Below are 13,220 nucleotides of genomic sequence, written 5' to 3' on the forward strand. Positions count from 1 at the left end.
ACGAAGAGAGACAACCTCCACATACCCATGATCTCCACACACACACACACACACACACACACACACACACACACACACACACAGAGGCTTCATCCGCACAAGCACCATGCAAAGGCCACTGGGAGAGAGAGAGAGAGAGAGAAAAAGAGAGAGATCTTTTCAAATTCCCACTAGGCTATTTGGGATTTAAAATAAATCGTTGGCCAGAAACGTGTTTGAAAATGAAAATAGTGCTGTTACCTACAGGCCCAATTCTTTTTGGCAGGCTTTTGATAAGCATAGTTTCACTTTTCGCCTTGTTGGAAGGAGAAACATGGCGGCGAATGGATCAGCGCAAAATGGCTCTGTGGGCGACGTGCCAGAGGATGCTAACCAGCGTGAGCTTCAACGTTTTTTCTCTCTGTGTTGAGAGAGAGAGAGAGAGAGAGAGAGAGGGAGAGCGCTGAAGAGCATCGGTTATGATTCTATTGCACACGCTTTCGTTTGATTATAACTTATTGGATGACCAGATTGCCCAGGAACTGAGGCCGAGACTGCCGGAAAAGCAGCAGCTTGTGCAGGCTGTCCTAATCAACAAGCTTGTGCAACAGCTCCCAAAGGGCCTGACCCAGGTATGTGGGATTCCTGAATGAAACTTATCACATGAAAAAAAAACATAAGAAGCATGTAATAACATGGTTTAGTCGGCGCTAGAGGTCTATGTGGTCTGTATGACATTCTTTTTGGGGGCATATCTGCTTTTTGCTTTGTGACGCTTCATTTAGGACAGTGTCAAAGAACCATTTGTGTAACGTAGTACAACCTTGTAAGAGTAATGTAAGAATGTGAAAAGGAGGTTCAAATTTTTGTTTCTATGAGAAGTAGGCTAGCTTCACCTTTTATCATAACAAGCAAAGGCAAGCAAATTTTAGCAAGACCTCTTGCTATGTTTTGCATCATCTTTGGTACCTGAGTGGTTAGTGAAATGAGACAAGGGCGAGGCATATCATTAATTGAGGAAGACAATCACTCTCCTCGCAACCATGTGAGAAAGTAGTGGCCTACAATTATCCCTTACAAACTAAAAGTTACATGCAAGATTGCAACCGAAAGACTTGAACTGAACAGAAATAGGTCACACTTGCACTTTGTACTTGACAGGGGAGAGGCACAATAGGGATAGGTGATAGGAAGTGAGGGCTGTTTTGTGGCCGTGCCCAGCTTGAGTGAAGTTGTTTGCTCATGTTGAGTAGTGTATAGCCATATGTAGCCCTAGTTTTGGCTCAATTTATGGCCATATAGTCTCCTACTGGCTTGCTGGATTTTTTCCCATGCCTTCCTGGTGCTTCCAGGCGAGGTGGTTACGTGCGTTTTAGTGCGGCACTAAAATACTAAAAAAAAATTATTAGTGCGTTCAAAAAAATGAATCATGTGATTTTAAGACTAGGTATGAGAGCCTAGAGTAGAGAGCATGGGAGAGTATCCAAAATGAGAGAGAGAATGAGATAGCATGTGCTATGAGTTATGGTCCATAAGTGATGGCTCAAGCCTCATACCAATGCACCATCATGAGAGAGAGAGAGAGAGAGAGAGAGAGAGAGAGAGAGAGAGAGAGAGAGAGAGAGAGAGAGAGAGAGAGAGAGAGAGAGAGAGAGAGAGAGAGAGAGAGAGAGAGAGAGAGAGAGAGAGAGAGAGAGGCTAGAGACTAGATGCCCAAAGGGCATGGGCATCCAATGGTTCCCGAAGGGTAGAGATCATAGTCACAAGGGACGCATTTCTGGATGGGGAACAGGGGAGGGGGGAGGGGGGAGGGGCTCAAATGGATTTTTAGTGTAAAAAAGAGGGCGGGACGGCAAGTGGGGACGTAAAAGTGGGGACGGGAAGCCTGTAAAAGGGTGTCCCCTGTGACTATGGTACTAGAGACTCAAGAGGATGCCCAAAGGGCATCCAAAGCATGGCTTAGGCATGGGTCAAAAGGCGTTCCCAACGGTCACTTGTTCTAGCAGGGACGAGAGCACGGAATAGGTGTGTGAGCATGGAACTAGGTACGAGGTACAGAATGTTCGGTACCAGGTACAAGTGCAACCCTGCTTCCAAGTGCCGTTTTGGCCCTTCTCCATATTTTTCCACATTTGTGGCCTATTTTCTAGGTCGTGGGGATTGATGAGTGGGTCAGGTAACTAGTCTTTGGTAATATATATGGGACAGGGGGCACTGCTTAGAGGCAAAGTGCACTCTTGTAGGGCACCCTAGGCCACAGGTAGCCATCCATGCAAATGGGGGATCAGATATGTGTTTTTGCAGGCTCCTCTCTAGCGGTTTTTTTGGGCAGCAGATAGCCTTTACTTTATTGTGCCAGTTGTGGGTAGCATTGAGGTCGATCCTCAGTATATCCCCCGTATGCTAGGGTGATGGCAGTAGGTTTTTTCCTTCGAGTTTTCCCCTTAGGGCAGCCCATATGGTGGGCTTCATGGAAGTTTCTGTACACTGCACAATGCCCATGTCATACGGTCGTCCGGATACAAATATGGTCTAGCTTTTTTAAAACAATATTCCAGGCTGTGCCTTGAGTCTTTGGTCTTTGTGCCCACTCCCTAGGTCAGTTTTCATAAATTTTTAGGCCCTTCAACCTTAGACCTAGGTATAGCCCTAAGTCATGAGGTAATTTATAGATGTTGTTTATGGTTTTTAAGAGTTAAACACCGTACTTATCGAAACCGTACAATATATTTTGAAAAACATTGTATTGCTCCATACAAAACCGTAATGTATGTTTGGTTATTTCTCAATAGTCTAATTCGATTGCTTTCATTTTCTGACGCCTAGAAGCTTTCACTATAAAAACATTTTATTTTTCCATATGAAAATGTACTCTACTTTTTACTTATTTTTGAGTAGTCTAATTCAATTGGTTTCAATTTCCGACGCCTAGAAGCTTTTAGCGTAAAACATGCAAATTCATCTGGTGCTTACGCTGTCACGTGGCATTCTTATAACCCCATATTTTGTGGCAGGTTTTCTACCGCGTTCCACACACTATGAGGGCAAGGAGAGAGAGTGTCATGTGCACATGGTTTTGTGTGCCACGTGGACATGCTACCACTATGTCTATGGAGCCAAGGTTGTCTACAACAGAGTTACCCGGAATGCGGAACGGGAACGACGACGGGCCTCCCTGCGGAACGGGGGAATGGGAATGGGTCCGGAACGGGAATGGGCCTGGAACGGGAACGGCGCGGAACGGGAGGCTAAAAAACACCCAAATATTGTTTTTTTTAGTGTTATGTGTTTGAATACAAGTAGTACTAGAGTCCTTTGACTCTAATACCCACAAAAAATACGATTCGAAGACCGTTCAACCTTATTGGGATGTGCGGCGCCTAGACTCAAGAGTACATAGCACATACACAACATTGAACAAACACAATGCCCATGCAAGGAAAACATCAGTGGCATAAGCATCAACACATCGGTGAGATCTCTAAATCTGGAAGTACATCATGAGTCGTCATGACTCTTGTAGACTTGTAGTACTCTCCACTCACTCCTCTTGCAGTAGCATTGATCAAGCTACATAAGATATAGCTGGATACAAGAAAACGTTATGCTTCACATATTTCTGTACTTAGTCTCATTCTATGTTTTGTTGAATCTTTCTATACAAGAAAATGTTATGCTTCACATCTCTCTATATCTAGTTTTACTATGTGTTTTTCAAATTTCTGCATCTATTGCCCGTGCAAAAGCTTTTGCAAGCTTAGCCTTTAGGGCTATTATCAACTATATCTACTTGTGTCACTAACATAGATTTTGGAGGCTAAGGGGTAGAGGCTTCTATTATGAAGGAATCATCTATGATGATAGTATGGTGTGTGCAATACCCATTACCTCATTACCCAACTCTAACCATCCCATCGTAGTAGTCGCATTTGTTCCCAATTCACGTGTGTCTACTATGAGCACAGTTTTCAGGGCTTTCAAAACATCCATAGATGTGTCCATTGTACCGACCGCATTTGTTCCCAATGTGCACGTTTGTTTTGAGCAAAGTTGTAGGGGTTTCCAAAACATAAACAGTGAAAGCGTCCCCGAACCTCATAGTAGACTGTGCAGTGACATATGAAGTGAAACTCTATCTCTGGCTCTGCATGGCATAACTGACATATCCTCCTGTCTGCTGGTATGCCTCTGAATCTACCTGTTTCAATCCCAAGCTGGTGTGAAGATGTGCGTATCTGGCCTATGGCACATCGTAAACCATGATATAGATGTGTGTCCATGTAGCTGGGCTGTGTGACAAATCCGTCTGTCGTGAGTTGGAGAAGATGCTCTCTATAGAAAGCCCTCTTCGTACCCAACTCCCGTGATGGCTCTATCCATGTCCTCATGGTATCAAGCTGGATAAGATCTTGCCGAATGAGTCTAGTAATCTCCATCCGTGTAAGAGCCAAAGATGGTGCATCAAGAGAATACCGGAAAGGGGGCAGCCTGTCCATGTTGAAACCATGAGCTCATCTGTGCATATCAACATGATGTATCTCCCTATAATGCTAGCTGTCTGGATGACTCAAGAGCAAGCCTAGCATATCTATCCCTCGTGGTGTCCCATAAGCTGTGTACAAATGATACTGATCTGGTAAGTGCCTCAATCTCCATAGGTGGGGCAGCCAGCTCCGCTCGTATGATGTCACGTGGAACTGAGGTCTTGGCTCTAATCAGCCTAGAAATCATAGATACCAAGCGCCTCTCCATATTACTCCATCCAGCACTGTCAATAGATGGTCCCCAAACCTGAACTCTGTAGTGCATAACTGAAGCGACCAAAGTGTCGAAGAGCCAGAGCTTTGTTAGAGGTTCCTGGAACTGAACTTGCGTACAAATCCTCTCTAAACTGCCTAGGGCTGCATAGGCACGAGTCAATCTGGTGTCTGCTGCCACTTTCAATGTGAACCTCGGTCCACTAAAGACCACCCCAAGATATGTGTATGCATCAGTGTACTCCATACTGTCCTGACCATATGTGAATGTAGGTGCTGATCTCTTGACCCACTGTGGCGTGGTATTAAATACCATGACCTTGGTTTTACCAAGGTTGACAGACAATCCACTATCCCCTGCAAAACTATGCAATGCGTCCAAATGTCTCTGCATACCCTCTGGTGAGTTTGATAGCAACACGATATCGTCAGCATACAATAAAACAGGGATCTATGTCCCTGCAAGCTGAGCTCCTCTATCTCCTCTATCAATATAATCAGAGACCTCATCAACATACATACCAAATAAAGTAGAGGACAATGGGCATCCCTGTTTCACTCCAGTAGTGGAGTGAACTATGTCAGATATCCCCTCTGGTGTGCGTACATGACCCATCACTGAACTGTACAATGCCATATTCCCCCATATCAGTTCTGTGGGTACCCCCCAATTCCATAAGTCGGCGCATCTCGGTACTGTGTCAAAAGCTTTGCAGAAGTCCACAAAGCTGCAATATATCCATCTACCATGTGCTCGACCCTCCTCAATGATAGCTTTGAGTGTAAAGACATGATCCAGTGTGGAGAAACCCCTCCTAAAACCAGCCTGTCCAGGTGCCCGTATGCCCATAATCTCTACCCAACTGCTCAGCCTATGCTCAAGGATGGATGCATACAACTGTGCCAATGTGTCTTACCATGATAGTACGGTAATTCCCCGGCACTGTGGGGTCTCCTGTCTTGAAGATAGGTACAATAGTAGACAATCTCCAAGAGTCGAGAAAGCCCTCGCACATGACACGGTTGAAAAACCGTGCAAGCATCTCTGCCAACAAGTCCCCAGCATGTATATTGTGCTTTGCTACCAAACCCTCATGATCCTGTGCCCGTCTGGTCTTCATCCTGTCAATGGTCTCCTTTACCATCTCAGTGGTAAAGAAAGTGCTCGTAGCCGGACATAGTTGTGGTGGATCTGGTAGTGGTGGCTGTCCAGGTACAGTGTATAATAATGCTGCATATTGCCCCCATATCTCCGTAGAAGTAATCACTGGCTGGGGAGACTGCTCATGGAATAGATGCCAAGCCTCTCCTGAATCTCTAAAAAGGAAGAGCTGATATAAATCCTGCTCCATCTGGACCAAGAAAGCTCGCTTCTTCCGTCGTACTAGTCGTCGTGTAGCAATACGAGACTGTCTATAAGTGATCACTCCCAATGCAAGCTCCCGCTGGATCTGAGCTCTCCTCTGTTGACACTCCTCATCATACCAGTTGTTATGAGGCATGTGCCCGAAGGACGTCTCTGACCAGGCTGAGTGTGTGGGTATGCCTCTGTCGCTGCCCCATGTAATGTCACTGTCAGCATAGGTGTGATCTCCTCCACTGTGTATACTGGCTCTGATGTGCATAAAAGTCTACGTATCTCCTCTGCATAGACCGAGTCAGTCTCTGGTGTAAAAGTATAGCGTGGATGTCTACCACCCCGTGAGGCTTGAGATGTATTGTACTCCAAGGAGACTGATAATGTCAAAAGTGCATGATCTACTGCTATCCCAATAGGCCTTGGCCCCACTGTAAAATCCTGAATGTGAGAGATAAAGCTCGGCTGTGTTAGAACATAGTCTATAGTCACGAACAGAAACTGCAAAATCACTGAACACGGAGAGAGAGAGAGAGAGAGAGAGAGAGAGAGAGAGAGAGAGAGAGAGAGAGAGAGAGAGAGAGCGAGGAGATTGAGTGCCAACCTCTCATTTGGAATGATGCAGTTCTTGATTCTTCGGTTAACCCACCCCGTCAGCTTGGAGAGAGGACTCACATTGACTGGGCTGCTTGGGACACTGGTCCTGCTGCCTCTATGCGGTTGTTTCATGAGACGCGTATGCTGGATGCAGATTTCATAGCAGAACATTATGACATTGGTCGCGGGGTGACAGACAGACTTCTTGAGATTGACTCCGCCGTTCCTTCCCAGTGAGATGCAGTCATGCGAGGCACGGTTCAGATGCCTCCACATAGTGGCTGGGAAGGTCTCTTTGCTCAGAGCACTCTCTTATTAGTTCGTTTCGACACCATGCTGTTCACAGTTGATTCAGACTCCTCTCAGGGGATTCATGCTAGATTGACATATGCTACCACCTCTCCGCACCTTGTCTACCCTGGCGCTCGATGGGAGGCCATACGAGTAGTTGGCTCTCGCGGGAAGCGTCGTTGTGTTGACCCTCGTTTCGCATCCGCTGATGCCGCCCTTTAGAGGCTTTGGGTGTGGGAGGGTCGTGACTTATCACAGCTTTATTGGGACCCAGGAGAGTGGCACTGGCCTCACTCTAACCCCACCGGTGCACATGTATCAGTTTTTGAGTACACTGTCAGAATTGGAAGATTCGCATTGATGAGACAGCACCCAGAGCAGCCCACTCGTATGCGTTTCTGGTTACATTCAGGTCTCTCCCATGCCTATCTACAGCAGTTTTGGTCAGCCATCTGGGATTTACATGCGGCTCGTCGTATTTCTTTTTTCATGTGGATGATTGCACATGCAGGACTTCCAGTTGGGACTTGGCTTGCTACTATGGGTCATGATCCGTTATGCGCTCGATGTCCTTCGCGACTACATGAGCCACCTGCACACTGTCTTTGGTCATGCTCCTCTTCTCATATAGTGTGGCTACCAGTTTGCTTTTTACTTAGCAGAGCAGGTGTTCAGGATGGATTTCTCACTTGGGGCTCTGTCTCATGGTTGATGCCGATGCCTGGACCGCATCTTTTCTACGAGGGCTCAGACACAGATCCAGCTCTTATGCTTACCTCGACTGGTTATCGGCGAGGGACTTTGGCTATGTTACCACAGTTCGCATGGCAGGGAGATCCTCAGACACGTGATGAAGTTTTTTCCGTCATCACTAGCATTACACTATGGAATATTTGGAGAGCTCGTTGTCTTCACATTCTCAGTGCGGCTCCACAGCTCCTTCAGGATACCCTTACTGCCATTTGGCTGGACATCATTCACACCCTGATTTGGCAGTGGGATTCTTCCTCAGGTACATCTCAAGCAGCCGAGGTTCGACAATTTGCCTTTCTTCGGCGTTGGGCCCGAGCTCCACTCTTTTTCACACTTACAGGTGGTCAGATTATCTGGCATTATGCCCCCCCTCAGTGGTTTCTCCTCCACTCATCACACAGACCACCATGAGATTGTACTAGTCGAGTTGTCACTCTAGTGGCTATCATCCTTACATTCAGCTTGTACACCCCACGTGACAGGCTATTTTGGCATCTGTTGGGGAATTTATTGTACTCAGTAATATACAGCCTTGATTTTTCCAAAAAAAAAAAAAGAGAGAGAGAGAGAGAGAGAGAGAGAGAGAGAGAGAGAGAGAGAGAGAGAGAGAGAGAGAGAGAGAGATGAATGATATGAAATGTAATATTAACGTCTTCAAAAGGCCAAAAGGCCAAAATGACCTATGAGACCAAAAGGTTTCATGTGGTGAATCTAATACCAGGTCTGAGTTAAAGAACTGAAAAGAAAATAGTGGGTAGGGGTGGGGTGAAAGCTGATACAAAGGGAAATACAAAGGGTGAGCTGATACAATGGAGCTCTCTTACAGTCGAGGCATCATATACATATACATCAGTATCCGGGACGGCTCCTATGTCGCGCCAGTATGGTATGGATCCTCTATCTCAATGTGCATCGATGTCGAGAGGGCCCCCTCATCCGTGGGCGACGAGACCGCCCCAACTCTATCGCCCGATCAAGCAGTATGCCTCTGGTGCCTCTGGTGTTGTTATGCTGTGGGGGTTGCTCGAACTCCTCTGTCTGTGACTGAAAGAAATTTGTAATCTTTCGCTGTCTTTGAATCTCTCTCATTGTGCCCCCCTTAAAGAGGTCCTCTCTGTGTTTGCGAATCTCCAATAAGTATAATCCGAGGCATCTCTGATTCTAGTATCTTATGACTCTAGGAAGTGGCCCAAAACCCTCTCTGAATAGACAGTGAAAGCGGCCTCGTATCTCATAGTATACTGGGCAGTGACATATGCAATGTAGCTCTGTCTGTGGCTCCATTTGGCACACCTAAGAAATCCTGGACTCAGCGGGTACTCCTCTAAATCTGCCTGTCTCGATCTCTAGCTGATGTGAGGATGTGCATATCTGACCAATAGCACATCGTATCCCTTCGCATAGATGAGTATCCATGTATCCTGGTCTGATCACAAAACCATCCTCCGTGAGTTGGAGAAGATGCTCTCTATAGAAAGTCATCTTCGTACCTAGCTCATGTGTAGGTTGTATCCAACTGAATCAAGTCCTGTTTGATGAGCCTGGTAATCTCTGCCCTAGTGAGGAAGATGGAGGGTGCATCCAAAGAGTACCGAAAGAAATGGGGGTAGCCGGTCCATACTAAAGCCATGTAAGTGAAACCAAGATGCCATCTCTGCATACCAACATGATCCATCTCCCTGGACCCTATAATGCAAGCTGTCGCGAAGACTCTAGTGCTAATCGAGCATATCTGTCTCTAGGGAGAGCCCAAGCGCTATGCATAAATGAAACTGATCAAGTGAGTGCCTCCACTACCAATGGAGCTGCAAGGAGCTCCACCCTAACAATGCCATGTGGTACTGAGGCCTTGGCCCTAATCATCCGAGAAATCATAGACACCAAGGGCTTCTCCATACATCTGCATCCATCAGTACTGCCAGCTCTGCTATGATGATCAACTGCGGGGCCCCATATCTCCACTCCATACAGCATGGCCGAAGTGACCAAAGTGTCAAAGAGCCAAAGCTTTGTCCGAGGTTCCTGGAGCTGAACCTGTGAACATATCCTCTCAAGTCTCCCCAATGCTACATAGGCTCTGGTCAATCGCGTATCTGCTGCATGCCTCAGGAAAAATACCGGACCACTGAAAACCGCCCTAAGATAAGCGTATGTATCTGCATACTCTCGACCATATGTAAAAGTGGGGGCGGACCTCCTTACCCATTGTGCCGTGGTGTTAAACACCATTACCTTGGTCTTACCAAGGTTCACAGACAATCCACTGTCCCGTGCAAATACATGCAATGCATCCAAATGACACTGCATCCCCTCTGGAGAATCGGAGATCAGCACAATATCATCAGCATATAATAGCAATGGAATCCATGTCCCTGCAAGCTGAGCACCTCTTATCACCCTCTGTATGTACATAATCTGAAAACTCATCTACATATATGCCAAAGAGAGTCGGAGATAGGGGACAACCCTGCTTCACCCCAATGGTGGAGTTGACACGACACAACGTAGTTTCGAGCCAAGACACACTGGTCCCACAGAGAGAGAGAGAGAGAGAGAGAGAGAGAGAGAGAGAGAGAGAGAGAGAGAGAGAGAGAGAGTTGACACGACACAATGTAGTTCCGAGCCAAGACACGGGCCCAAAAGACTAGCACCCCTTTCGGTATTTCTTTATTATTACTTCGCCAAGTACAACTCTTGAGGCTCTCTCCGAGACTTTGCGTCGAGATGCCCTCTGAGAAGTGGCCCTCCGGGCACTTGTGTACTCACAAGGGATGCCCAAAAGCAAAGCCCCAAAAGCATCAGATCCAAAAACACTTGATCCCAAAAGCATCTGCTCTCAGAAGCTCGCGTGGAGAGCTGCCCAAAACAGCCAGCGCTAGTCTCGATAATCCTTACAACGTGCCATGTCGTCAATCAGGGCAATTTTCAGAAATTAATCCCAGATGGCAAGCTTTTGTTATTTTAGGTTTTAGGCCCCTCGGCCGGTGCTCCATAAGTTGGGTAGGGTTAGGTTTTATTTAAAACCCTAACCCCTCCTGTTAATGCCCCTCAACCACACTTAGTGGGTTCAGTCCTTGTCCTCGCGGCCAGTTTTTTCGAGTTGGGCACTGCCACGTCATCTTCTTGTGACATCAGAATTGTTAGAATATTTTCTATGCTTCTGCGATCCTTTGTGGGATCTTGCTCTTCTTGGTTCGTTTGTTCTTCTCGCTCTTCCAAGTCTCTCCATTTCCAGTGCTTCCCGTCCTCCTTGCTAGAGTCGGAGGAAGAGGAACTCTCAGAGCTGTCTGAAGACGAACATGAATTGGGGTCATCTGTTGCACGACTTTTCTTTCGAGAGTTGTTCGAATTGATGACATGGCGTGGCTTAGTTCGGCACCCAGACGCACTGGCCCCAAAGACTGGCGCCCCTTCTCGGTATTTCTTTATTATTGAGCTTTGCAAAGTACAATGCCTGAGGGCCCTCCTCCTCTCAGTGCTCCCCAGCTAATCTGAGCAGAAGAGCCCCCCCCTGGGCACACATATGAAGGCCCTTGGCCAAACTCAGAGCACTCACAATGAAAATCAGTAGCCCCAAAAGCTCCTGTCCCAAAAGCTGGCACCCACCTTGCTGCCCGTAAGACACAGAGGTCCGTGCACTGAGCCATGTCATCACTGTCGTAAAACGTTGAAATCCATATGCTGCCACATCATCAGCAGGTAGGGTTAGGTTTTTAAACCTAGCCCTGTTTTGGGCCTAGGTTTTCTGCTCTTTGAGCAAAACTTTTTCTGCTTCTTTTCACTAGAGTTTTTGGTCCCCTTGGCCACGTTCTGTCCTTTAGGCCGTGCCATGTCGTCACTTTGTACAGTCATTCATCTTCAAACACGTACAGATATCATAAAAACCACAAAACATGGAACAGGGGTGTGATCCATCAATCCAGTGATGGTTTGTACAAGTGTTCTGGTGTTCAGTGCAACAAGTGCTCAAGCTGCCTCGTTGGCAGATCAATCCAGTGCCAGTTTTTGATGACGTCATACATGGCTCCATAGCACTCATCAGGGTTTTGATACATCAATCCGGTAGTCATTTTTTCAATTGAATAGAAGGAAAACATAAGAGGTCAGCCTGTTTATAAAACCCTGCATTGTAGGGTAATAGAGCATAGATAGCTGAGTATCATATTGGTGGTGTAATGGATGAGGTCGAATTAACTTAAGCCTGTTTAATGTTGTAGAAGGTTCAAAGAGGGACCATCTTTAGTTCTGGTTTCTGAAGGCTCAAAGAGAGAGACCATCTTTAGTGCTAATCTCTCGAGTGAGTGTATTTTTGTGTACTGTACTTATGTAAATCAGACTATTAACTTTTGCTGTTGGCTGGTGTAGATCTGGTGCAGATTGCCGAGCGTATGCAGACTGTCAAGCACAAGATACTTGTCCTCTCTGGCAAGGGCGGAGTAGGGAAAAGTACATTTGCATCACAGTTATCCTTTGCATTAGCAGGAAAGGACAAGCAGGTGGGCCTTCTTGACATTGACATTTGTGGGCCAAGCATCCCAAAAATGCTAGGACTAGAGGGTCAAGAAATTCATCAAAGTAATTTGGGCTGGTCTCCTGTGTATGTCGAGGACAATCTGGGGGTTATGTCTATTGGATTCATGTTGCCTGATCCTGATGAGGCAGTCATTTGGAGAGGACCACGGAAAAATGGGCTTATTAAGCAGTTTTTGAAGGATGTATATTGGGGTGATCTTGATTACTTGATAGTGGATGCCCCGCCAGGGACTTCTGATGAACACATCTCTATAGCGCAATATTTGAAAGCAACCAATGTAGATGGAGCTATTGTTGTTACAACACCGCAAGATGTAGCGATTATTGATGTGCGGAAAGAAATTAATTTTTGCAAGAAGGTGGGGATTCCAGTTCTGGGTGTAGTTGAAAACATGAGCGGTTTATTGCAGCCATTATCCAGTTTGACATTTAAGAAGATTAAGGATGATGGTGAGGAAGAGGATGTGACAGAAGCTGTTTTAAGAGAGCTTTTGCAGAGCTCTCAGGAGTCAATCTATGCGTATTCGGAAGTTTTTTATGCTCTAGGTGGAGGAGCCGAAAAGATGGCTAAGGATATGAAGGTTCCTTTTCTCGGTAGAGTGCCTTTGGATCCACAGCTCAGTCGTGCAGCTGAAGAGGGACGATCTTGTTTTACGGATGCTTCATGCAGATCAAGTGCTCCATTTCTGAACAAGATTATTGAGAAGATACAGCTTAGCGTTGAAACAGAGAACGAATAATGATGTTAAGCATATGTTGGCAGTTGCTTTGGATGGAGTGCTTTAACCAACAGGATGGTTGAGAATATAGTGTAATCATTAGAGCATGGCCAAGAGTCATAGGCAGCATTGAAAGTACAGAAAGGGAGAGACTTCCTTGTGCCGGCTTTTGTAAATATATTTGAGTCATGCTGAAGAACTTTTTTTTTGAGTTAAAGAGCTTTATTACATTTA

At 46.1% G+C, this 13,220-nt stretch overlaps 1 protein-coding gene across 1 annotated transcript; it reads left to right on the top strand.

Moving 5' to 3' along the window:
• The first annotated feature begins 223 nt into the window (after positions 1-223).
• On the top strand, positions 224-13,220 carry NBP35 (nucleotide binding protein 35). The gene is made up of 3 exons (XM_086485098.1): positions 224-377; positions 510-611; positions 12,100-13,220. The coding sequence occupies exons 1-3, from the start codon at positions 314-316 to the stop codon at positions 13,005-13,007; spliced, it is 1,074 nt and encodes a 357-aa protein (XP_086341224.1). The 5' UTR covers positions 224-313; the 3' UTR covers positions 13,008-13,220.

This window comes from Adiantum capillus-veneris, chromosome 16, assembly GCF_014529385.1.
Source record: "Adiantum capillus-veneris isolate H3 chromosome 16, ASM1452938v2, whole genome shotgun sequence".
In the NCBI taxonomy this organism is placed as follows: Eukaryota; Viridiplantae; Streptophyta; class Polypodiopsida; order Polypodiales; family Pteridaceae; genus Adiantum; species Adiantum capillus-veneris.